This window comes from Schistocerca piceifrons, chromosome 7 (assembly GCF_021461385.2).
Source record: "Schistocerca piceifrons isolate TAMUIC-IGC-003096 chromosome 7, iqSchPice1.1, whole genome shotgun sequence".
In the NCBI taxonomy this organism is placed as follows: domain Eukaryota; kingdom Metazoa; phylum Arthropoda; class Insecta; order Orthoptera; family Acrididae; genus Schistocerca; species Schistocerca piceifrons.
This window is the reverse complement of record NC_060144.1, coordinates 62,611,599-62,639,299: the sequence shown is the minus strand read 5'-3', so window position 1 is coordinate 62,639,299 and position 27,701 is coordinate 62,611,599. Positions and strand designations below refer to the sequence as shown.

Below are 27,701 nucleotides of genomic sequence, written 5' to 3'. Positions count from 1 at the left end.
GTACACGCCGGCCTTTCTCAAACTGAGGTCATCTTTGGCGCTCCCCACCAGTGCACGAGTTTTATTTGGAGGACAAAACACAGTTCCGACCCGGTGTTTCTTCAGAATGCAGGCGATTTTCCCCGAGAGTGTGCCTGTGTATGGAATAAATGCAGTGCCTACCTCCTCCCTCGTGACTTCATCCATCTCAACAGGTTGTGCTGCAGTGGTTGGGTGGAGAGCACGTTGAATCTGCCACTCTGAGTACCCATTTTTTCGAAATACAGTTCTCAGATGTTCCAATTCCTGGGGTAGACTCTCTGCGTCAGAGATAGTGCGCGCCCTATGTACTAGAGTTTTAAGTACCCCATTCCTCTGTGAAGGGTGGTGGCAGCTGTCTGCATGCAAATACACATCAGTGTGCGTAGCCTTCCGATACACCCCATGACCTAGGGTGCCGTCAGCCCTTCTCCTGACCAAGACGTCAAGGAAAGGTACACTCGACTGATGTATCCGAGCAAGTCGGCGGTCGCTGAACATTGTTTGTCAGAAAATCACGCCATGGAGTATGACCGCACGAGGATTCTGGAACAGACATCGAGATACTGGGACAGCGTGTTAGAGAGGCCATCGAAATTCGCACCAATGACGACCTCATAAAACGTGACTGTGGCTATAATCTTAGCAAGGCTTGGGAACCAGCGATCGGGTTAATCAAGAGTAAATCGAGCAGACGTATAGTTGTGACGACCACGGCGGACAGAGCCATCACACCGACGTCATCTCAGACGCCGTCGCAATCTGTTCCACAGCGCGACCGTGGCGCTGGGCGCAGACGGCGGAGAGAGCGCGCCGCGGGCGGAGGGTATTTAAATCGGCCGCCGCCACGGCCGAACCCAGTTCCCTCTGAGCAGCCATAGCATACGGATCTCCGTGCCGGCACGTTCACAGGAGCTCAGTCCGTCAGTTCACCTGATGATGGCAACATGTTTGATCGCCAAAATATTGTGCCCGTTGGACACTATAGACCGGCAGCATACCCATGGATATTTTGATTATCAAATACGCCGGGAGAAACTCAAGAATCACATCATACACCTTTACGGGGAGGAGATGTATCGCAGCATGAAGAAATTTGAAAAGTTGCGCCACCGTAGATGTCGTTTGCTAAGTACTCTTGCCTTTCTAAAGAGATGTCGTTCCGAGAATGTTGTTCCAAATTTTGCTAAGGTTATGCATCACATCGATTCTGCAGCAGCCAAGAGAATCAAGAAACAAGCCAGCCTCGCATTGGTACGTGAGAGAGTGCAATTCACCCGCCGGAGCCTTGAGTTTATCTCACAGGAATTACTCAAACTACATTTGCAACTGGCTAGTAAGTTCACTTCTTGTTCCTGGGATTGGATTGATGGTGTCACCTGGGTGTCAGCTGGTTCCGCCCATAAGAAGGCTACGGGACGTCAAACAGCTAAGTTCTCACGTCTCCTTGACAAACCATCCCTGCAGGTTCCGTGCAAGACTGTCATCAATTTGAGTGGCATGGTGTTGAGTGATGATGCGGTCTCGGTTTTGCAGAAAGGTCTCAACTTTGCTCCCACCCCCAAGTTCACTCCGGTCGCAGAAATTGTTAGTGCTGTTGAACAGGTTGCAGCTCGACTTCCGCCAGAACCAGCCGAGGAAATACGTCGTGAAACTTGTCGTGCGTTGACGAAATCCAAGCCGATGAAGTCAAATATCGGCAGTAAAGAGAGGGCGGCCATTCGTGATCTGAGGGAGCGCTCTGAAATTGTTGTCTTACCGGCTGACAAAGGCAATGCTACAGTTGTTGTCTCCCATAAGGACTACACTGATAAGATGCAGAGCCTGCTAAATGACGATTCCTACCGGAAGATCAGCGTTGACCCTACAAAGAAGGTGGAGAACAAGACGAGGGCGCTTTTCAAGGACGCAGATTTACCGGGGGGTGACGCTAGAAATTGTTACCCCAAGGTCCGGTACCGCCTAGACTATATGGACTCCCGAAGGTTCACAAAGAGGGGGTACCATTACGCCCCATTGTCAGCAACATCAGGGCACCTACATATTTGTTGGCCAAATACCTGACGGGAATATTAAGTCCTTATGTGGGTAAATGACCTCATCACATCCGTAATTCCGTGGATTTTGTTAAACGCCTTGATAGCTTCAGGTTGGATGAGTCAGATGTCATGGTGAGTTTTGACGTCGTTTCCTTGTTTACGAGGGTACCCCTGCGAGAGTCACTAGAATTGATTAGTCAGAAGTTTGACGAGAAGACCACTGAACTTTTTAGGCATGTCTTGACTTCCACGTATTTTCTTTTTAATGGAGAATACTACGAACAAACGGAGGGAGTCGCCATGGGTAGCCCACTCTCACCAGTGGTAGCGAATTTGTACATGGAGAACTTCGAGGAGGAAGCCCTGTCGTCATCCGTATGGAAACCTACTTGCTTTTTCCGTTACGTTGACGACACGTTCGTCATCTGGCCACATGGTATGGATAAACTCCTTGACTTCCTTACACATCTAAACTCCATACACCCCAACATCAAATTCACTATGGAGACTGAAACGGAGGGTAAATTACCTTTCCTTGACGTCTTGGTCAAGAGAAGGGCTGACGGCACCCTAGGTCATGGGGTGTATCGGAAGGCTACGCACACTGATGTGTATTTGCATGCAGACAGCTGCCACCACCCTTCACAGAGGAATGGGGTACTTAAAACTCTAGTACATAGGGCGCGCACTATCTCTGACGCAGAGAGTCTACCACAGGAATTGGAACATCTGAGAACTGTATTTCGAAAAAATGGGTACTCAGAGTGGCAGATTCAACGTGCTCTCCGCCCAACCACTGCAGCACAACCTGTTGAGATGGATAAAGTCACGAGGGAGGAGGTAGGCACTGCATTTATTCCATACACAGGCGCACTCTCGGGGAAAATTGCCCGCATTCTGAAGAAACACCGGGTCGGAACTGTGTTTTGTCCTCCAAATAAAACTCGTGCACTGGTGGGGAGCGCCAAAGATGACCTCGGTTTGAGGAAGGCCGGCGTGTACCAGATTCCGTGTCAATGTGGCAAGTCGTATATTGGTCAGACGATGCGTACCGTCGAGGATCGATGCCATGAACACCAGTGGCACACTCGACTGATGTATCCGAGCAAGTCGGCGGTCGCTGAACATTGTTTGTCGGAAAATCACGCCATGGAGTATGACCGCACGAGGATTCTGGTACAGACGTCGAGATACTGGGACAGCGTTGTTAGAGAGGCCATCGAAATTCGCACCAATGACAACCTCATAAACCGTGACTGTGGCTATAATCTTAGCAAGGCTTGGGAACCAGCGATCGGGTTAATCAAGAGTAAATCGAGCAGACGTATAGTTGTGACGACCACGGCGGACAGAGCCATCACACCGACGTCATCTCAGACGCCGTCGCAATCTGTTCCACTGCGCGACCGTGGCGCTGGGCGCGGACGGCGGAGGGAGCGCGCCGCGGGCGGAGGGTATTTAAATCGGCCGCCGCCACGACCGAACCCAGTTCCCTCTGAGCAGCCATAGCGTACGGATCTCCATGCCGGCACGTTCACAGGAGCTCAGTCCGTCAGTTCACCTGATGATGGCGACATGTTTGATCGCCGAAATATTGTGCCCGTTGGACACTATAGACCGGCAGCATACCCGTGGATATTTTGACAAGCAAATATAGTTGCAAGTACTGATATACAAATCCAATGAATGGCCCAGCAGCAATAAGTATGTTATCCAGCGCTGGTTGTGGAGACAGGTTAGTGTTTTATTTTGAAACACTGCCTTATCAATACAAGCCAGCACATGGACTTTTTATTTTCAATATTTTGCAGTGTGCAAGTAGTCCACTAGTTTGCATTAATACTCACTCTGAAAAATTTTCACGTTCTAACACTGAGCTTAAAGGTAACTTTCTTACTGACTTTCCTCATACACAAAATAAAATGCATACTTACTTACATCATCCTCAGAAACATCCGACTTGAGCTCAAAATATTTTGTTGTGGGTGTTATCAAGTTCAATGTAAGATAAGCTTGTACAAGTAGCCACACATGTTCCCACAGGCCTGCTTGCCTCAAGAACAATCCACAATCCAGTACCAAATCTACAAACATACAAAATACACAGAATTTTGTAAAACACTCATTTCTTTTAGACAATCCGGAGCTCTTAATTGTGTACAGACAATCATAGACATACTGAGTACACTCTGCCTATATTTAATGCATAAATATTTGTAACTTACAGTAGAAAGAAGTGTCAGTATAAGAGTTCTGACCGACCTACCTCTCTCTCTCTCTCTCTCTCTCTCTCTCTCTCTCTCTCTCTCTTACAGTGTTGTGTTTTATGTTTCATCATCCTTTCTGGCCTAAAAACATCATGCAAATTAGTCCCGCACCACCGGTTCTAATTCTGTCACTACACCAAAGGGCAGCTGAAACTGTGACCATGAGAGGAATGTCATTTCTCCCCTCCTACTTTTGAGCTCTTTTCTCTCAGAGTGTCGCTGCTACAGTAATTGCTGCCCAAGTAACATCGTAAAGAAAAACTGATTATCAAAATACATCTATTATTGATATATTTATGTAGTAGTACTGCAAATTGAAAATAATTCACACATCCACCAGTGGCATGACCCTTGTTCCTGCTAAAAACGGGAGAGAGGGGGTCTCAATATTCTATGTTTTATACTGAAGTTAAAACATTTCAGGCAGTAATGAATCATCGAAGTGGCATCTATGCAAGACACTCCTTACAAACAGCATACTGTAATTGAAATCTTTCTCGCAGAAAAAGAAAGGATGTTTAACATTCATACCAGTTTGTGTGCAGTGCGTGGTAATGATGCAGTTGATAGGAGTACTGTTAGGTTTTGGGTAAATAGAATTAAAGCCTCAGTACATCCAGAAACTGAGCTCTAAGATTAGCCATGTTTAAACGTCCCATCACAGCCACCGTGCCTGCCATAGTGAATTCTGCAGATGCCATTACTCCTGCAAGCATGCACATTGCAACTCACAATTGGCTCTGCAGCAATGGTGAGCACTGGAAGTGTGTGTGCAGTGATTGAGATACTTGGATATTCAAAAGCGTACTCAGGATGCATTCCATGGATGCTGACAACAGACCCCACAAAACCATTTCATCTGGACTGTAGGAGCAATTTGAGGTCAATGGAAAAGCCTTTCTGCCAAGGATCGTTATGGGTGACAAAATCTGAGTGCATTTCTTTGAGTCAGAAAAAAAAAGGCAATCACTGGACTGGCACCATCCACAAACAGAAGAAATTCAAGGCAGCTCCCTCTGTGGGCAGAGTCATGATGACAGTCTTTTGGGATAGTGATGGAATCATTACTATGAATATGTTGTGAAAAAGGTCAACCACTGATTCCGTGGCATAAATGAAGACCCAGAACAAACTCAAGATCAGAGTCCAGTGTGTTTGGTCTGACAAGAATAAAAAAAAAAATTTTGCTCCAACATGACATCATGATGAGTCTCAAAACCCGGGAACACACCACTCAACTGCATTGTACATCACTGCCTCATACACTCTATACCAGACAGCTTCCATCTGTTTGAGCCACTTACGGATTCCCTAAGTGAGACACACTCTGAAGACGATGAAAGCATAATTCAAGTGGTGAAAACATGGCTACATGCACATGACAAGAGCTTTTATTGACACAGGATACATGCTCTTACACAATGCTGACATAAGGCCACATAATGTGATGAAGACTATGTAGAAAAATAACAAATACAAGAATATTATTGACAATCTCGCCAAATTTCTATCTCTTATGAATAAATGTGTTGGAAGAATGAAATCATAGACTGTGAGTAGCAACGCAAGATGGGAGAAGCAATCTGCGTGGTAGGGATAAGGAAGAGACAGGGGCAGGGATAGCAGGTTAGGGTTGGGGGATGTTAAAGTGCTGCTTGTGGGAGCACACAGGGACGAGGGAGAGAGGATTGGCCAACTAGGTGCAGTTAAGGGGTTAGCCGGGAGGGCAGGGGGGGGGGGGGGGGCATTGGGAAAGGAGGGAAGTAAGAAGATTGTGGGTGTGTTGGTGGAATTGAGGGCTGTGTAGAGCCAGAACAGGAACACTGTGACCAGACTGGAGGAGGGGGTAGTGGGATGATGTAAGGGACAGCTCTTGCATCTAGGTCTATTAGAGGGATACGAGCCATGATATGATTCACTTGCTCCAGTCCTGGAGTGTACTAAGTCACGAGGGGAATGTTCCTCTGTGGCAGGACAATGGGACTTTCGGAGGTGGTGGGTGACTGGAGAGATAAGTCATGGGAGATCTGTTTTTGTACAAGGTTGCAAAGGGTAATTACAATCTATGAGGGCATCACTGAGACTCCTGGTACATTTTGAGAGGAACTGCTCATCACTACAGATGCAATGGCTGGAGGTGGCTAGGCTCTATGGAAGGGACTTCTTGGTATGGAATGGGTGGCAGCTGTCGAGTGGAGGTATTGCCAGTGGTTGGTAGGTTTGATATGAATGTAGCCTTCTTTGAAGTGGAAGTCATCATTGAAGAAGGTGGCTTATTGAGTTGACGAGGAACAGGTGAAGCAAATAGAGGAGAAGGTGATGAGGTTCTGGAGGAACGTGGATAAGATGTCATCACCCTCAATTCAGTTTACGAAGATGTCATCAACAAATCTGAACCAGATGAGGGGCTCAGGATTCTGGTTGGTTAGAAACGATTCCTCTAGATGCCTCATGAATAGATTGGCATAGAATGGTACCATGCATGTGCCCATTTCCATACCCCAGAGTAGTTCGTAGGTGATTCCTTCAAAGGATAAGTAATTGTGGGAGAGGATATAGTTGGACGTAGCAACTAGGATGGAGGTTGCAGGTTTGGAACCCATCGGGCACTGGGAAAGATAGTGTTCAATAGTGGCAAGATCATGGGCATTAGGGAGTTAGTGTAAAGGAAGGTAGCATCAAGAGTGACGAGCACGGCACCAAATGATAAGGGAACAGGAAATGTCAAGAGTCAGTGGAGGAAATGGTTGGTTCTTTTATATAGGAAGGTAGGCTGTGAATAATAGGCTGAAGGTGTTGGTCTATGAGAGAGAGCAGAGATTCTCTCAGTGGGGGAACAGTAAGTGATCACTATGGGGCTTCCTGGGTGGTTGGGGTTTTAGACTTTAGCAAGCATGTAGAAGGTAGGGGTGTGGGGAGTGGTTGGGATGAGGAGAGAGGTGGACTCCAGGGAGGGGTTCTGGGATGTGCCTAAGGACATGAGGAGAGACTGGAGATCCTGTTGGATTTCTGGAATGGGGTCACTGTAGCAGGGTTTGTAGGTGGTTAACTGGCAGAGTCCTTCCACCAGGTAATCCTTGCTATTCTAAACAACAGTGGTGGAACCTTTGTCAGCAGGTAGGACCATAAGGTCAGGGTCAGTTTCCAGGTGATGGATTGCAGTTCTTCTGTGGATGGAATATTAGGTTGCATTTTGAGGAATTTGGGGAAAGATGGTGAGCAAGGTTTGAGGTTAACAAATTCTGGAAAGGTAACAACAGGTGATTTTGGGGGCAGTGGGGGTGGATCAAGGGTGGAAGGAGGAATGAATTGAGCCAGGCAAGATTCAATGTTGGTCTTTCATTGAGTCTGATTGGTAGGGTTGGTGGCGAAAAAGTTTTTCCACTGTAGGGACCAGGAAGAGGAGAAAAAGTGTTTAACAAGTTGTTCATGACTGAATCTGGGAGTGAGGCAAAAGGTGAGGCCTTTGGAAAGGACTGATACTTCTGTGCAGCGAAAGCTTTTGGAGGAAAGGCCCATGACTGTGTTTCATGTCCATTTAGGTTCCGGATTCTGTGTGGTGGTGGGAGGGAGTTTCTGAGGGTGGGGTAAATGTAGTAGGTCAGCGAGGCAGGGTTTATCAGCTATGAGGAGATATGGAGGAGGTTTGGATGTTGTTGTAGAGGTGGTGGACGATGGTAGTCCTAGGCACAACCACGATCTACTACACAGCCCTCTATTCCACTAACGCATCCACATTCTTTTTCTTCTCTCCTTTTTTGCTCACCCTCCCCCCTGCCCTCCCCCTCCCCCTCCCCCCCTCCCACCCTCTGTCTAACCTCCTGATGGCACCTAGTTGTCCTAACCTCTCTCCACCTCACACTGTATGCTCCCACAAGCATGAACAGATACTTTTCATCAGATAGGGTATATACTGGATAGGTAAATACCATTCCATGTTGTCATCCCATGACATTAGGTCCAATATAACCAAGATGAGTGACCATTTAGCACTCAACAGCTGATAATAATTTTATACACAACAACAACAACAACAACAACCAGTGTACCACAGAGGCACAGCAGATAACAAATCCAATTGTGATCACATACACATGGTTATAATTAGATTTTAAATATTCATGAAATTCTATGTTTTCTAGATCCAAATCAATTTTAACACCATAAAGATTTCATTCTTGACACAAACATAATTTGATACAGACATACGCAATATGTAAATAACCTTACATTTCTGCTGTAATCTGTACAAAATGTTTTTAAATTATAGTGAGTGACATGTATAAACCTTGAAAAAAGACTACTAAGTATTACGAGGCATGTCCGGAAAGTAAGAATTGTTTCATTTTACCACCACCACAACATTACAGTTGCAGTTCTGCACATTTGCTCTTACATTTGTGGTTCATTGTCTTTTCACTAATGCCATTACAGAAATGTTGTGTTGTGTTAGCATTTGTTAGTAATAAATCAAAATGTTTAAGACAATCTCTGAGCCCACCAACTATGAAGTATGTTCTTGAATGCAAAGAATGTAAAGCCAGCTGAAATTAATTATCTGCTTCTGGAGATTTATGGTGACAATGTAATGACTAATGGAATGGTGAGAAAATGAGTGAGACAATTTAGTGATGGACAAACCAATGTTCATGATGAAGCATGGAGTAGGCGATCTTCTGTTGTTGTTTGGTTCAGAAAGTGAATGAGAAAACTTGTGAAAACAGATGGTTCAAAATAAGAATGCTTTATGATGAGTTTCCACAAATTTCAAACACTGTTTTGCTTGAAATTGTCGCAAGTTGCTTAAATTTTTGGAAATTGTGAATCCATTGGAATCCAAAACAGTTAACGGATGGCCACAAAATGAAGAGACTTGGCAATGCTTTGACATTTCTCACCCAATACAGAGACGAGGGAGATGAATTCTTAAATAGAATTGTGACCAGTGATGAAACTTGGGTTTGTCATGTCACTCTAAAATCAAAACAACACACAATGGAGTGGACACACTCACAATCCCCCCCAAATTGAAAATGATTTTGTTAGAACAAAAAATTGTGCATAGAGTTCTGGGACAAAACAATGGTTCAAATGGCTCTGAGCACTATGCGAATTAACTTCTGAGGTCATCAGTCACCTAGAACTTAGAACTAATTAAACCTAACTAACGTAAGGACATCACACACATCCATGCCCGAGGCTGGATTCGAACCTGCGACCATAGCGGTCGCTCGGCTCCAGACTGTAGTGCCTAGAACCACACGGCCACTCCGGCCGGCCAGTTCTGGGACAGATACGGCATTCTGCTTGTGGAGGTGCTTCCCTGAGGTGAAACTGTCGATGTGATATGAAACACTGAAAGACTTCAGTGCACAATTCAAAACAAAAGATGTGATATGCTCTGTCACGGCACTGTGTTGCTTCATGACTACACATGTCCCCATTCTACTGGTGTCACTCAAGGCCTTATTCAACAATTTGCTTTGGAGCACATTGATCATCTGCTGTACAGCCCCATCCCACACCTTGTGACTACCACCTGTTCTTGAACTTGAAGTGTGATTTTAGAGGAAGGCACTATGTCAGTGATGATGACACAAGAAACAGTGTTCAGCAGTGGCTATCTTCACAGGCGGCATCTTTCTATTAAGTGGGCACACAAAAGATGGTTTCCTGCTATGACAAATGTCAGAACAATGGTGGCAACTATGCAGAAATATGGTTTAAGAAATGATCTTTCTTGTGAAAATAAATTTTGGTTTGAAAAAATGTTTTTAAGAGTTTTATTCCAAAATTTAACTTACTTTCTGGACTAAGTCCTTCACCAGACGTATGCAAAACACACACACACATTCACACATGCATAATTCACACACACATTGCCACTACATCTCCAGATGCTAAAGCCCAACTCTGATTGCGTCTGAGGTGAGCAGTGATCTTTGCTAGAATGGGTAGTGGGGGTACAGAGGAGGCATGGGAGAAGGAGGGAAGGGATATCAGGATAGGAATACCGGAAGATGCTGTGATGTCTGAGGGTGTTGCTGGGAGGGACATGGTGGAGACAAGATACTGGGCTAGCTAGATGGAATGGGGGAGGGAGAGTCATAGGGAGAGTAAAGACAGAGAGAAGTGGAAAGGATTGTGCAGATGCACTGGCAGAATAGAATGTGTGTGTAGGGCTGGAGTGGGAGTAGGGAACAGGATAGGCAAGTGGAAGACAGGGACTACCAAAGATTGAGATCACAGGGTTACAGGAATAAAGAGTACATTGCAGGTAGTCACTTCCTGAATGGTGCTGTGGACACAGGATTCACAATTTATTCTATGGACAGTGATGACAGCGAGCTGTAATCCGAGGACAAACATACCCCATATCAATTAGATGCAACTGAGGTCACATGAAGACTTATTTTGAAGAATTTGAAAAGATTGTGTAGTGTCACAAAATTGCTGACACTAGTGTCCTCCAACGATGCAATCACAGTGAATGTCTAATTTGACTATGATTAGTTTTAATGAACTATTATTTTATATATTTAATTCCTTTTTCACTAGGACTTGTTTAGGTTTTTTTTTATTTAACTTTGTGTGGGATGAGCAAGAGCCGCAGCCATCCATTGTTCATTCTCTGCATAACAAAGACTGGTTACTATTCTGTCTGCCACGCATGCCGAAAATGTTGAGAGGATGACCTCCATGACACTGCATCAAGGAGGTCTGAACCTATTCTACCCTTGTGTTACACAGATGCTATTCCTCTTTTAACAATGGATTGTTGTTAATTTTTTCTATATTGATTGGAGAAACTTGTCACAAAAGTAATAATACTTGTTAATTAGACCCATTGAGCAAAATGTAACACTGATTTTACCAAACTACATTATACATTAGCAACAGAAAAGCCCCACAATTTTTGTAGTTGTGACGAAAAAGAGATTGCAACTAAGTCTTTTTTCTCAGTTAGCTGCCTTTTCATTTGTAGTCAGAATTGAATTGCCTTTAAAGCTGGACAAATATTCAACAATAGTGAACATTTCTGCAGAAGATGGTAAACTCTAGATATGATCCAATGGCATGCCAGTGTGTTTCGTGCAGCAATGCTGTCAACACACACAGTGAGGTACAATGGGAACGAAATGGGTAGTGTCCGCTGTTGGTTCTATGCAGCCAATGAGAAAGCAATGGGCAGATGATACTGGAAGCAAGAGATGAAGAAAAATATTGTCGCATTCTCATGTCAGTATAGATGGGAACTGCAATACGTGGGGGGGGGGGGGAAGAGCTGTATTCTCAGGTCCCACCACAACCACAACCTCAGACATCGCAAAATATTCAGAAGAAACAGCATAATACTTGTTACAACTGCAATTATAAATTTCATTTCTGCTCATTTCAATTATAAATTTCGTTGCTGCTCATTTCACTCACAGCAGTTTCAACAGTGCTATTACATCCCACCCTAATCATCACCTCAGAAAACGTGACATATTTGGAAGAAACAGACAATTATATATCACGAAGAAGATCATAAATTTCAGTGCTGCCCTTACATAGGAACACACTACCTCTTTTCTCATCTCTCATTGATTAGGTAAACCATCATCCCAGAAGCGATACCAGTGATGATGACAATGATGATTACAAATAGTAATACCACAAACAACGACCTCAAGTAGTAGGCATAGGAAATAAAGATAAAAATCAATGCAAATCATTTCTTTTTGGTTAATTTATTTCTCTTTGTGTTGTCAAAATGTAAGCACTAAATAAATAGCATGAATTCAAAATAAACTCCTTAGGCAGGTACTTTATATCAATGAAACAGTTTATGAGTTTTATTACTCTGAATATGTTACAAGTAAAATTTTCTCAAAGAGCCTCCTAAAATAAAATAAAAAGGGTGGAGGGTCAAGCAGGGTTGTCTTATACGTGTGTAAATATGGTATCCTGGTTGCACCTGAGGAAGGGCTGGAAGCCCTGAAATCGATCATGACGCAATAAAAAGAAATTGAAGGTCTTTTTGCAGTCAGAGACACATATATTCCTAATCTCAATAATATTATAATAGAAGGAAACATTCCACGTGGGAAAAATTATATATAAAAACAAAGATGAGGTGACTTACCGAACGAAAGCGCTGGCAGGTCGATAGACACACAAACAAACACAAACATACACACAAAATTCAAGCTTTCGCAACAAACTGTTGCCTCATCAGGAAAGGGGGAAGGAGAGGGGAAGACGAAAGGAAGTGGGTTTTAAGGGAGAGGGTAAGGAGTCATTCCAATCCCGGGAGCGGAAAGACTTACCTTAGGGGGAAAAAAGGACAGGTATACACTCGCACACACGCACATATCCATATGGAGCGGAAAGACTTACCTTAGGGGGAAAAAAGGACAGGTATACACTCGCACACACGCACATATCCATATGGATATCCATATGGATATGTGCGTGTGTGCGAGTGTATACCTGTCCTTTTTTCCCCCTAAGGTAAGTCTTTCCGCTCCCCGGGATTGGAATGACTCCTTACCCTCTCCCTTAAAACCCACTTCCTTTCGTCTTCCCCTCTCCTTCCCTCTTTCCTGATGAGGCAACAGTTTGTTGCGAAAGCTTGAATTTTGTGTGTATGTTTGTGTTTGTTTGTGTGTCTATCGACCTGCCAGTGCTTTCGTTCGGTAAGTCACCTCATCTTTGTTTTTATATATAATCTCAATAATAATTCTATAATCCTCTGAAATCATTTATGGGACACTACAAACTCCCATTAATCATCCTTACCAATGATGGCCCTTTCAGCTGGTGGTGTTTGAGATGCTGGAGCACCACGTCTACTCTGGTGGAGCTGCTGTGTTGCTTTGATGTACAGATTCAGCACACCTGGAGCAGAACATAATGCCATGCTCCACTGTGTTGTACGTACAAACCTGAAACACGGAGAAACTTACAGTGGTGCACAGCATGTTGTCGGTTGTCAATATCGCAAGGCCTATTAGGAGGAGGGAGAGAGGTGAAGTTGGGGAGAAGGAGGGAAGGGGAGTGGTTTCTACCCATGGGACCCAGACCACAATGACCTAAATATTTTAATATTCACTTATTTCACACTAATGTGATTTCAGCTTTATAACCATTATCAAGATGAAACATCACAAAATGCTGGACATGCCTGAATGACACATCATTGTCGAAATATTACAATTATCTCTGAAGTGGTTTTGACAAATGTTGATGTCGGTTGATGTACTGATGTCGTGCATGTATGTCACAGCAATGTATCAGCCAACACAAATGCAGTATAATATGCACAGTGTCAGCAGAACTATTTATTCATTTACATTCATATCCTGTAATGTGACGACTGTTTTATAAGACTAGATATATATGTTCTAATACTCTGATGATGATGACATATCATTGAGGCATGTCAGAGATTTGGTGATTTTCATCTTCACTCTTCAAAATGGTTATAAAGCTGAAAAGTGTGAAATAAATGAATATTAAAATGTACAGCAAAATAGCAGAATGTTATGTATGACTGTGGTCCCAACAAAGGAGAAATGATTTTCATAGGTGTAAAACTAGTTTCTGACTTTGAAGCTTCTCTCTGAATTTAAGGTTGTTGCAAACTCGCAGAGATGTAACAATGGCTTTTTTTTTTTCTTCCACAGTTTCTGATCTGATTTTGGTAACCCATTCTGAAAGTTACTATACTTTCAGATTCAGAAGAACTATCAGTTACATCTCTTGTTGAAACATGAGCTCAGTGTTACACCTATTGATGAAGACAGCTTGCTTTCAGAATCTGTAGATGAGTTATCACTAAGGTCGACAATGAATAATTCATCCTCACTGTCACTTTCGTATCTCCATGGCCTCTTTCTCAATGCAACCACAACGCCCTATCATTTCCTTAGTAGTAAAAAATGATGAGAAACACACTGCTGATGATAATCCTCATGAACAGTAAGATGTAAAGTGAAGCCAAATGTTGCAAAATGAGGTCAGAACCAATTAAGTACCCAAAGCCAGCCTGGTAGCCAGAACTATGAAAAGCTACTGTGATATTGGCAGAAATCCTGGTGTACACTTAAACTCGTCAACATTACTCGGGTATCTGAGTGCTGGTATGTCTATATGCATCATTAGTGCTCAGGAGTCAGTAAGGAGGCGTGAGCTAACTCTTCAATGGTGCTAAACAAAATTCCAGAGTCCATATTGTATTTATCAACAGCATCTGGGATGTAGCAGGGCAAGACAAGTGAACTCATTAACAGCAGTCAGAAGGCTAACAGACTGGCTGAAGAACTACTGGGAAATAGTTTCACTTATATTATTTAAGAAGAGAAGCTCAATTCCTACTCCGAGGTTAGGGCAATATTAGTAAGTGGTAGATTACTTTGAGAAACTTCTGGATGAAGGAAACCTGAAAACCTTGAGAAGAGGGCAATCCCAGTTAGAAAATGATATGGGCTATATCATGAGAAGATCTGGTATCAGCTCTGAAGGAAAGAGAAACTGGAAATCTATAAAGAAGATCAGTTTCCATATGAATGGAGTGAGGGAGAGAGAGTGTATATAATTTTGCCCAGTTACAAAGAGGAAAAAGACATACAAGGCTGTGCTAACTAGAGGAAAATTAAATTCATGTTGTTGTTGATGATGATGACGATGATGATGATGAGTATTATTTCAGCTGAAGACTGACTGGTTTCCTGCAGCTCTCCACACTACTCTATATTGTGCAAGTCTCTTCATCTCTGATAACTACTGCAACCAGCATCCATTTGAACTGACTTACTCCATCCACCCCTGTGTCATCCCACACAATTTTTACCGCTCACACTTCCTTCCATTCTCAAACTGGTCCCTTTAAGTCTCAGAATGTATACTATCCACTGATCCCTTCTCCTAGTCAGGTTATGCCAAACATTTCATTTTTCCCCTAATCATATCAGCACACCTCATTAACTACTCGATCTACCCATCTAATCTTCACCATTCTTCCACAGCACCACATCTCACGAGCTTATATTCTCTTCTTGTCTGAACTGCTTATCATCCTCACTTCACTAAATACAAGACCACACTACATACAAATATCTTCAGAACAGAGGTTGCAACACTTCAATTTATACTAGTTAACAATGTCCTCTTTTTTATAAATGCTTCTGATGCTAAGCCAGTCTTCACGTTACATCTTCTACTTCAGCCATCATCAGCAAAATAGGTGACCAAATCACAAAACTCATATATTACCGTATTTATCCAAGTATAGGATGACGCTGATTGTAAGACGACTGCCCCCCCCCCCCTTTCTCTTTTGCAAAAGGTTTCATGAGGAAAATTTATTGTTAACATATACTGATGCCCAAACAACAGGGAACTAACATGCATTGAGATTAGAAAACAGTGCATTGATAATGGCTAGGTACACTGACAAATCAAAATTACAGACTGCTTTATTGACACATAGTATCTGCCTAAAAAGTTAACATTATAGCATTTATCAATTGTCTACATTTTGATGACATAAGTAGCAATAAAATAAAGAAATGGTTTACATTAATTTTCAGACAGTCTTCTTTTTTTATATTTTTCGCTTACTAAGCCTGTCAACTGTGATAACACAATTTATCTTCATTGTCACATACACTGGCTGTTTTTCCTGATACGTTACAATTTCTGAGGTTGTGGTTACTGTGGAACCTGTGAACACAGCTGTTTTTATCCGAATTCATATCATATTTCACTTCTATACTGACATAATACTGTTACAATGGCTCTTGCTTCCAGACATAATGTCCACCTGTTGCTCTCTCATTGGCCATGTAGAACCAACAGCTGACACATCACATTTCATCCTCTTCAAATGTCACAGTGACAGTTGACAACATTGCAGCACAGGACACAGAAGTAAGCCACTGGCTCCCATCTAGACTTTTACCGTTTCCAACAATGGAAAATCCAAGATGAAATGTAGCAACATAATGAAAAGCATAGTTGCTATTCACCATACAGCAGAGATGCTGAATTGCAGAAAAGCACAAAAGGCTGTCGGAAAAATTAGCTTTCACTGGATGTGGGTAGTGAGGAAGCTGGGGTGAGGAGGGGGAGGGATAGCAGGGTGCTGCTGGGAGCATGCAGGGACAAAGTGGAGAGTGGGGCAGCTAGGTGCAGTCGAAATATTAGACGGAGGGCGGGGCAGAGAGGGGAGGGGAGTTAGCAGAAAAGGAGAGAAACAAAAAGATTGTGTGTGTTGGTGGAATAGAGGGCTGTGTAGTGCTGGAAAGGCAACAGGAAAGGGGCTGAATGGGTAAGGACAATGACTAATGAAGGTTGACCTCAGGATATATTGCAGGGAGAGTTCCCACCTGCACAATTCAGAAAAGCTGGTGTTGGTGGGAAGGATCCAGATGGCACAGGCTGCGAAGCAGTCATTGAAATGAAGGACACTGTGTAGATTCCCATGGTTAGCAACACTAGATTATTTGCTGCCCACTCAACTCCTTGAACTTGCAGTTGTCCCATCATCTACTGACATCTGTTGGTACAATCTCCAAGACAGGTCTTAAAGCTGTAATTTCTTCTCATGACAACAGTTATAGTTAGTTTAACATTATTTATTTCATTTGTTAGATATTTCATTCTCAACAGCAAAAGCAGTGCAAGAAGCTACATGTTCGCAAAATTAAGATGCTGAGATAGATGTGTGGAACCACGAAATTGGATAGAATTCCTAATGAGAAAATGGAAGGAGTTTGAAGAGTTACTAAGGTGTATAAGAACATCTATGGCCAAAGACATCATTGGTATGGACAAGTAATGAGAAGAGATCAAACGTATTTTGGATTAAGATGGATGGAGAGCTCCAGGGAACGAGGTAAGAAGAGAAACATAGACTATGTTCAAGGTAACCAGAGGGGGAAACAACTAACAGTAATGGGTTAAACTGAAGAAATTTGCCAAGGTAGAAAAAGATTTTTGTTCATACCTCTCTCTCCAAGTCAGCCACTGTACATGACAGTTACCACTTGTTTTTAAGAATAATGGTAGAACACAGCCATTAAAAAGAGCAACCTATAACCCAAGTGTCAGAGTTTGATTGCTTCTAATTAACAACAACAACTACTACTGAATCAAAGAGAGCACCACAATAACAGGAATTCAAGTGTGAACATAAAACAGTCATCACAAGTATTTTGTTACAGCTTTGCTCTTATAAGCATCCAAAAGTAGCATTTTTCAATAACACACCAAACAAAAATTTAATAGAAGCTATTGTTTAATAATTACCCTCTCCAGAGTTCAATGCTGGTAGGCTGCGTGCTTAGAAGAGCTTCAATCTGCCGAGAAGCTACATCAGCTGACAATGAAGACTCCGCAATTGTAACTCGTTTTCGTACAAGCTGTTTGTTCCCTGGGTTAAGGGCTAGGGCACGATCAATGATTGATAACTGCCGTTCTGCCATTGTGCCCTTTCCATGTACTCCACGATATGCACGTTCAAACTGATGTACAACTTCCTGCAGAACAACAGGAGGGTCAGTTTATTTCATCATTTAAGTTCATGAACAGGTATTGACTACACAGTCAGTTCAACGAATCAACAATTATTATGCAGCAACAAAATACTGCATCCAATTAAATACAACAACAATCGCGAACAATGTCAGTGTCCAATGCGTGTCTACACCAATATGCATACACATGGAAGAGGTGGTCTGTATATTAACCTAGAATACTATACCAATTTTGAACAATACTATACCAATTTTGAGCTCTTCCATACCTATATCTTCATTGATTTGACTACCACACCAAGTTTTGACCAGGAAAATAATTAACAGTGACATATTGCCAGAATTATGAATCCTTTATTGGAGGAAACTTAAAGAAAAATACAGTTCAAGGTTTACACAGTCTTTCCATTGCAAACACACACACACACACACACACACACACACACACACACATACACACACACAAAAACTCAAACTGCATAGGCTCACAAACAAAAAGGCATTGATACATATTTTTCACCCAACGGTAACAATATGTAATAAGTACCCAAAAGAAAATTGCATCAGCTCTTACACGATAATTTGAGTGATCACGTGCCACGGTTATTGAATACGAACAATAGTAACACAAACAACAGAAAGAGAAATTACTAGATCAGTTTATCCAATGAAGGAAAAGTAACTTGGCAAAAAATGTGGAAACACGAAAAATATGTACACCTAATGAAATAATCAGAATAGCTGACATATAAATGAATATAACATCCAAAAAACATATAACAAATTAATCAAAGGTGCCACTGACTAAAGAATATGGCTACATATCACAAATGGCCTCTTGACTATAAATGTTGCACTGAGGAATTGTATGAAATCAATTCTGAAGAAACAACACTCCGCCAGAAAGTAACTCATCCCCATAATGTGAATTCCTTCAGTCTTCATGAGCATTGCCAATGGCACGTATTGCACGCAGTCTTGTGATGTTTCCCATCACACGTTACACAGTTGCTTTTTGTCATACTTCTCAGCTTATAGCTGGAATCTCTACAGATGTGGCATTCTTTACGCTGAGAGGGATGGGTGATGGACACGGCTCCATGACCTGCACTGGAAATTGATGGGCAAACGGTAGAGTTCCTCTTTCTTTTGTTTCAGACACTGTTCAAAGAGGTTTCTAACTTCAACATGTTTTCTGTTCTCTGCATCATGTGCTGATGTTGCCCTACAATATATTTTCTTTCAATGGGCCATTCCTTTGACAAAGCACCTGCAATGCAGAACATGAAAACCAGGCGAGACAGGTTCTGTTCATCGCTTCAACACTATGGGCTCTGTACAAACTGTGTATATAAATAATTTAGGTGTTTATTGAGGCAATATTTACCATATTGCAAAACTAACAGACTGGCCACCGCTTGGTTTTTCTTATGGCATTTGCAGCGTGACACATTTGGTCAAACGTATCAACGCCAGAATTTGTTTCATTGTACTGGAGAATATTGTGCAGTTTATGGTTGTCTGGATGGATGCAGGTCATCGTAATGAGCAGATTAAAGGATGCAAACGAGGTTGTTCTGTTTTGGCTTGTAGGAAACTGCCGTCAGATTGTCAACATAAATGAAGAAGGCCTGTAGGCCGGTTTTCAAAATTTATATCAACGAATTCAGCTGGAAGTTCCCCCTTGTTCAACCAAATTGTCTCCAGGGCAGTGAGCTTGTAGTCAGACTTAAGCTTATTTGAAAGCGGAATGGACATGCAGCAATTGTCCAAGGTTATATTTCAATTTGAGCCTTCAACAGATTGAAAGAGTTTTTCTACAAAAAAAAAAAAAATCTGCCACTGGTATTCCAGTCAGGGTCATACCCTTCCCCAAAAGTGGCACTGTGTGTACCACGAATTTTGTCCCACTGTCACACATCATTACAATTTTCATTCCATATCTGCCAGGTTTGTTGGGAATTTATATCTTGAATGTGAACTGGCTACGGAATCCAACTAGTTGTTCATCAATAATGACATAGGCGCCATGTTCTCTAGCATCATCTCCCAAACCTTCCTCACTGCAGATAGCTTATCATTGGGGTCCCGTGATGTTCTGAAGTCAAATCGAAGACAGCTTATGATAAAACTGAATAGAGCCCTGGAAGTTGTAGCCAAAACCTGGGCACCACATCTGCTCTCATTGAAACAAATGCACGTTGGGATATGATTCACCTTCAGGGCAGGCCAGAAAAGCTTTCAGCTCACTTTAGCTGGTGACCAACGTTCAATTTATGGGTTTATACTATGTGTGTTGCTCAGCAATTTCAGCATTCATGCAAAGTAACATTTCATTGAGAATGTCATCTGAGAAAAATAACTCAAAACATTTTCAAATATCACACTTATACCCAGTGGAAGCAGTCAGTCTTCGACAAATATGAACTATATTTATTGCTGGTGTTTTACCAATGGTTTCATGCAAACTTTTGTTTTCCAGGCCATTCCTGTCTTAGACATTAGCTCACCTTTAGATGGCACCAGGATACATAGGAAGTCATCTACAGAGGACGACATTGTGACAGCCATCTGGTAAGCTGCTGAGGAACTCCTCTTCCTTGAACCAGTCTTGTTATTTATGTTCTGCACATTTTTCAGGCCAGTATTTTTGGAGTGAATAGCTGATTGCTTTGCCTTCTTGTTTTTCACAACAAATGCTTCCTTCTCAATTTGGGCCACCATTGCATTGAGTTTTTCTTCATCCCAATCTGATACAACATAGTCGACAGTGTCATTGGAAACAATGTCTTCTTTTTCGACATTCATCAGAATCATCATGTCAATATCTGATTCCATTGCATCCATAGCTCTCAGTTTTGGGTAATTTGTCAGAATCTAAAAATAAAATGAAAGTTATGGAATAGGCACCACAACTCACTTGAAATCAAAACATAATTTTTAACAAACATCCAGTCAGACACCTATAGCAAGTTGGTCTCTAATTACTAAAGGTTTGTTGCATTGACGAGTCCATTCCCCCCTCCCCCCTCCCGCCTCCCCCCCCCCCCCCCCCCCCGCTATATTAAACATTAGTCATTTTGATGCATCAACACTGAAGTGCACATCTATACCTTCATCGATTTGATGTTGTAACTTTGTGACCAAATAGGGTTTACCTGATCGAAGAGCAGCATAGGTCACTTCCACCAGTGGAATCACAGAGCCAACTAGATCCACCAGGCACCGCTGCGAGGACAGCGTGCCCCTCCCTCCCACAACAAGAGAAAGGACTATTGAAGGGGAATATGTTTGTCGAATCAACTACTACCAATAGTATTCTAAGGTTAAGATAACACTGGTTTGTGTACCTTAGCAGTATTAGACAGTTCTGTACTGTCGCGGAATAGTAAAGAGTTGGAAACGTGGAATATTGTCAAAGTTTCGTTGCCTATGTCGAGAGCTAGAGGCAGTACATTAGCCAAGAGCTAAAAGGATTCCACATATATCGGAATGTGTCGTCACGCAAGGGCAATGGCCTGGTTACACACAACAGGCGAGAGAGAATTGCTTAGCACGCAGGTTTGTGTTAGACGAAGACTTTCGTAGAGTGCAAGACAGAGGTATAGCATCAGCTGTACTGCATTTCACAACTTCGCTTAAGTCTGCCGCAACAACACGTAACTCTGTCGCAAGAACACCTAAGGGCCGAGTATGACAGATGAATCAGCAGTATAAGTGAAACGAATGCGTTCATTACAAACGAGCATGACGTCAGGACGTCGCTCGTGCTTCCTTTAAATATGCCAGCTTGGATAGCAATAAAGCACTCGCACTTGCAGTTAGACTTGCAGTTAGATGTGTACTGGGTCACTGCGTAGCGCTCAGCTCGGTGATCAACATGTTAATCTTTATTAAGAAGATGCTGCAGTAAGGGCGGCCCATCCAGCAGCAGACGTGAGGGGACAGTACCAGCTCTGGTCCTCTCTGCTGCCGCTGTCAGTCATCAACCCAGGATTAGCAGACATCGCGGCAGACTCGCTCGCCGCCAATGCTGACCACATCAGTGAGTTGTCGTCGAGATCGTACAGGGCCTAGGCCCTGTGCATCCGCCGTCACAACCGGGTGAGCCGACGACGCTGGGGGACTGCAGCCCGTTCCGCCCGTCCACCGCGGACGAGCCACCAGGAGGAGCAGGGAAGAAGACGGGGTGGGACAGAGTACACTCCGCACTACAAGAACGCTTCTCGTGCCGACAGCACCAGGACTCCAACCCAGAGCCTTCACGCGCACCAGCTTGCTGTCCGCAGCCGAGCTGCCGCTCAGCCGGGCGCCGCAAGCCACGTGCGGCTGAAGTAAGGACATTCCTCCGCTACATCACAGCACGCGGCGCTGCGCTAGCAAGACTGCGCAGCCCGGATCTGGTGTCATCGCTAGGAGTCAGAGAGGACTCGGGGAAGGTTGTTGATATCACCAAGCCACATTGTACTCAGCAGGAATAAAGATGTTATGAGTTAATAATGTTTCTTTGGCGTTTCTGACGCTTCTACAGCCATTTCCTAGCATCCTGACAACTGGAGAGGTCACCGCTCGGCCATCCAGTCCACCGTACGCGACCAGGACCACCAGGACTGCCTACAGTTCTCTTCACAGATGAGTCTCCATTTTCTGTAGACACTACAAAGGTTGTTCACAAAATAAGGCAACTTTTCAAATTGCATGGGCAATTATCGATGTTTTTTGTTATGTTGGTGCACCGAACATACATTCACAGTTTCAAGTGCAGAGCATACTTCATTTGTTTTTGACAGATAGAAAGGTTAGACGTGTTTTTTCATGTGTTCAGCGAGTTTCGATTATTATAAAAAATGTAGCAAAGAATTTGAATCAAATTTTGTGCAAAAAATGGAATCAAGTGCTCTAAAACACTTGAAATGTTGACAGTGGCATACAGTGAGTCTGCTCTAAGTAAAAAAATGTTTACAAGTGGTACAAGCTCTTCCAAGATGGTGGAGAAGATGCCAACAATGAACCTCACTCTGAATGCCCCAGCACATCAACAACAGATGATAACATCAAAGCTGTGAAGAAAATTGTTTTGTAAAATCATCAAATTACAGTAAGAGAAGTTTCTGAGGATGTTGGCATTTCGGTTGGCTTGTGTCATGCAATTTTTTCATATGTTTTGAGCATGAGATGTGTGTCAGTGAAGTTTGTTCCAAAACTTTTCTATTTTGATCACATGAACTGTTACATGAGCACTGCTCAGGAGCTCTTGAATGACAGCAATGATGAACCTGATTTGGTCAAAAGGGTCACACCTGGTGATGAAACATGGGTTTATGGTTATGACACTGAAAACAAAGCCCAATCATCCCAATGGATGCATCCTGGGGAGCCAAGACCAAAAAAAGCACACCAAGTTCAATCAAATGTCAAAGTTCTGCTCACTTTTCTTATTTATTTTTTATTTTTTATTATTATTACTGTGGTGTAGTGCAACATGAATTTTTGCATCTAGGTCGTACTATCAATAAGGAGTAGTATTACCTTGATGTTAAGTGCAGTTTTTGAGAAGAAATATGCAAAAAACATGCGGAACTGTGGAAATGCAATTCATGGCTTTTGCATCATGACAATGCACTTGCTCATTCATCGTTGCTTGTGAGAGATTTTTTGTCAAAAACAACACGACAATCATGCCTTAGCCACCATATTCACTGGATTTGCCCCCTGTGACTTATTCCTGTTCCCAAAACTGAAAGACCTATGAAAGGACAAAGATGTTTAATCATTATTGGACACAAGTTCTTTGGTAATACATTGAATTACCATCTTGGATGTGTTGTGTACATCATCGTGAACAATGGCAAGGAAAAGTGAGCAACAGAATGACGCGGCACCTGTTGTCAAAGAAAAGCAGAACAGGAGCAGAAACGATTAGCAAAAAGATTCATTACAAATGATGCAACAAGAAATGAAGTCCAGCTATCACAGTGCCCACAAAGAAAAGTTTCTCTATACCAATGCACGAATGATGAAGATGGAATGGCAACCACACGGCATCTGTGTAGCATCACACTGCAAAGTGGCTCTGAGTGCGAGTGGGCTGAGCCACTACCACAGGCCACCCCACATTGTGGCAGCAGAAGTTGCTCAAATTATTGAGCCTCTAGAGGCATGGGGTCAGTGGGTGTGCTCCATTGGGTCTGACGGATCCCACAAGATCACTATCGGCAGCTCAGGAAAACTTGTAGTACCACTGCTATGATGACTGTGGCGTGGTATCAATATGCGATACCATAGGACAATTTGTGCACAAAAGGAGAACAAAGCATTTCTGCCAATGACAAAACCCACTAACAAAGAATATAGTTGGCCAACAATTAGAGGAGCAAAATGCCCAAGGCACAAGTGTCATCTTAATCCTATCTAGCACAGCTATGAACCATGGACTGTGTCATGGTGGGATGGCTTCTATGCCTCAAAGATACAGATAGCTGTGTCGTAGGTACATCCACAATGAAGGGGTGTCTACAAAGAGGCCAGACTAACTTATGGTTTCCAAAGAGGAGCAGCAGCCTTATCAGGGATAACAGTCTGGCCTTATAACAGTAGCCAATATGACCTCGCTATTATGGTGCTGTAAACAACTGAAATCAAGGGTAAATTATAGCCATTACATTTTACAAGGATATGGAACCCTTTGGCATTCTCTAGGGCAAAATATTTCAGAGGTAAAATAGTCCCAACACTTAAATCTCCAGGCAAGCCCTTCAAGGAGGTTGTCATCTGGAAAAACAAATCTGGTGTGTTACGTGTTAGAGCATGGAATGTTAAGATCCTTTAATCTGTTAGGTAGGTCAAAGAATTTAAAAAGGACAACAGATAGTTTGAATTACTGAATAATTATAGTGGGAATTACTGAAAGGCAGTGGCAAGAAGTACAGGACTGCTTGCCAGATCAGTACAGTTTTATCAACACAAAATTAAATGGGAATAATGCAGGAGTAAGTCTACTAATGAATAAAAATACAGCGTGTCCAGAATAAACACATAACAATATAAAATGTAATAACTTGACAAGTAACTGAGATATTTACTGATGATACGTTTCTACAAGTATGGGAACTCAAAAAAGGTTTTTTTTACACACATAATATATCTCGATACACCCACAAATAATCAGTGGTGCAACAGACATCTAATATACATTCCACTTCTCTCTATGTGTGTTATAGCACTGGTGGTATAAAATTTGCAATAGGTTATAATGGAACTGCTAAACACACCTCTTTTCACAAAATATTGCAGATTACGATACTACACAGGTGAAAGTAATGACCCTCATGATACACTGTTAATATAACACTTATCATTTCTTATTATCACTCAAAGTGATAAAATTGTAATTATGATTCAAAATATAGTTATTATTTGTAAAGATTGGTGTATACACGTATCTCTGTCCTGTGCCTTTGTGTACTGCTGTACTTGTTGCTTTGTATCTGTAGCAAGCAGTTGTGAATCAGTTGTAGCTGTGTGATGGCACAGTTGGTTGGCTTCTGGAATCTAGCATTATACAATTAAGATGAATGACATGGTTGCATGTTGAGCTGTATTGAATATTGGCTTATATAAATGTTTTCTTCGAATTATGCAAAGTACTTTGATTACTGTGAAGTGAATGAATCAACACACATTAAAAATTTAAATGAAATTTCAATTCTTGATTCCTTCTTACATTTCATTGCACAAATATAAAAGCAATAACCCATCCCTCTTGTAGGAAGTAGAATCATGAAACTAGACAACCTGCCAAAGAAGAATTGTACATCAACAAGAAAAATAGTTAAGTAATGTATATTGTTTTTAACAGTCACTTGCTCATTTTGTATTACTACACAAACTGTTGTATTATTATTAATAACCTCATCATCATCATCATCATCATGATCATCATCATCATAAGTCATCGTGCTTATTGCTGAGCATCATGACGCCATGAACCAAGCACCTCCATCCCGGATGGTTGCCAGCTTCTCCTAGTGCCTGCTGAAGAGGTAGACCAGAGATCTTCTTGATTTGATCTAGCCATCTGCTCGCTGCTCTTTGTCTTGGTCTCATGCCCTCAATCTTTCCTTGTAAGATTATTTTCTCTAGATTTTCTCCTCTCTTCTCACATTATGGCCAAAGAACTGGAAAAATTTTTTTGGTGACTCGAGAAGAAAGGCATCTGGAGGTATCAAGTTGTTCAATAATGGACTCATTTGTTGTTCTTTCAGTCCATTTTATGTGCAGCATCCTATGCCAGCACCAAAGCTAAAACACATCAATGCGCTGTTTGTCTCTGGCCTTGAGTGTCCATGTTTCGCACTCATAAAAGAAGACAGAAAACACGAGTGTTTCAACTAGCCGGATCTTTGTGCTATTTGTTATTGCTACATTCTACCAGATCTTGGTGAGCTTCTTCAGAGCAACTCGCCCTAGCGTGATCTGTCTTCTTATCTCATCTTCACAACTTCCCGTGCTACAGATGGTTGACCCAAGATAGATGAAGGAATGCACGACTTCCAGTTCCTTTAATCAACCTGTGACCTGGATCTGTTGTCCTCGATCATTTATCATGAGTTTGGACTTGCTGAGGTTGATGTCTAATCCACATGCTAGACTAATGTCCTTTATACTTGTTAGTATCTCAGCAAGTTCACCTTCCCTGTTGGCTAAATCACAGTGTCATCAGCAAAATGAAGGTTGTTGATAGTTCTCCCACCAATTGAGATGCCTTCGGTCCAACCTTCAAGAGCTTTCCTAATGACATGTTCTGCAGAGAAGTTGTATAGTTGTGGAGATAGGACATAACCCTGTCTCACACCTTTTGATACTATGAAGAAATCAGACATGCCAGCATTTGTCTTTATAACTGCAAAGTATTTATTGTATAGACTTTTGATCAATGCTACTTAAGTGCCTATATTTGCTAAATTAGTTGGTTTTTGTATTGTTGATGCCAACAGATCAAGGAGGCATGTTCAAACCTGTGGGCTCCGTACAGGATGAAATGTTATGCACAACAATGAAAACAATCAGTGTTTGACAGTATAATGGGATGAATAGATGACAAATCTACTCATCAAGTGGTGGCAGAAAACACACATAAAAGAAGGTTGTAATTAGGCAAGTTTTCGGAGCCAGTGGCTCCTTCTTCAGGCAGAAAGCTTGAAGGGGTAGGAAGAGCGATGAAGGAAAACGACAGGAGAGGTCTAGGAAAAGAGATAGATTTCAAAAAAGACATCCAGAACCATGAGTCAGGGGAGACTTACCGGACGGGATGAGAAGAAAAGACTCCTCATCCTGTCCAGTAAGTCTCTCCTGGCCTGCAGTTCTGGTAACTTTTCCTAAACCTATCCCATTTCCTACACCTCTCCAGTCCTTTTCCTTCACCCCTCCTCCTTCCCCTTCAACCCTTCTGCCTGAAGGAGGAGCCACTGGCTTCAAACACTTGCCTAATTATAACATTCTTATATGTGTGTCTCCTGCCAACTCTTGGTGAGTAGAAATGTTACGTATGTTGCAGGAAAACAGAAATATTACTAATTGTTGACTAATGCAAAAAGAAAATTGCTTTCCAAACAAAGGATATGCAATAAAATAATGGACAAAAATACAGTGAACAATATCACCAATTTTCAACTTGGTCAACGACGGAGTGGAGATTAAGTAAAAAATTGATTATTTTCTTTATTTTGGTTTGGTCTGCATGTGATGGCTAATAATCAAAAATGACCCTTTTTGAGCCAAAGTTAGAATCAGAACAGGTGGGGGACAGTGAGGAAATGTTGGACAGGGGAGATGTAAAAATTAAAAAAGGAAAT

General features: G+C 42.3%; 1 protein-coding gene across 1 annotated transcript in view; it reads right to left on the bottom strand.

The window, feature by feature from the left end:
* The window catches only part of LOC124804788 (nuclear exosome regulator NRDE2), a 158,095-nt gene that overhangs the window by 88,798 nt on the left and 41,596 nt on the right, over nucleotides 1-27,701 (bottom strand). The window contains exons 5-7 of the mRNA XM_047265116.1: nucleotides 17,621-17,850; nucleotides 13,109-13,254; nucleotides 3,992-4,141 (exon numbers count right to left, since the gene is read on the bottom strand). Coding sequence (XP_047121072.1) covers nucleotides 3,992-4,141; nucleotides 13,109-13,254; nucleotides 17,621-17,850 — 526 coding nt within the window. The remainder of the gene's footprint in view (nucleotides 1-3,991; nucleotides 4,142-13,108; nucleotides 13,255-17,620; nucleotides 17,851-27,701) is intronic.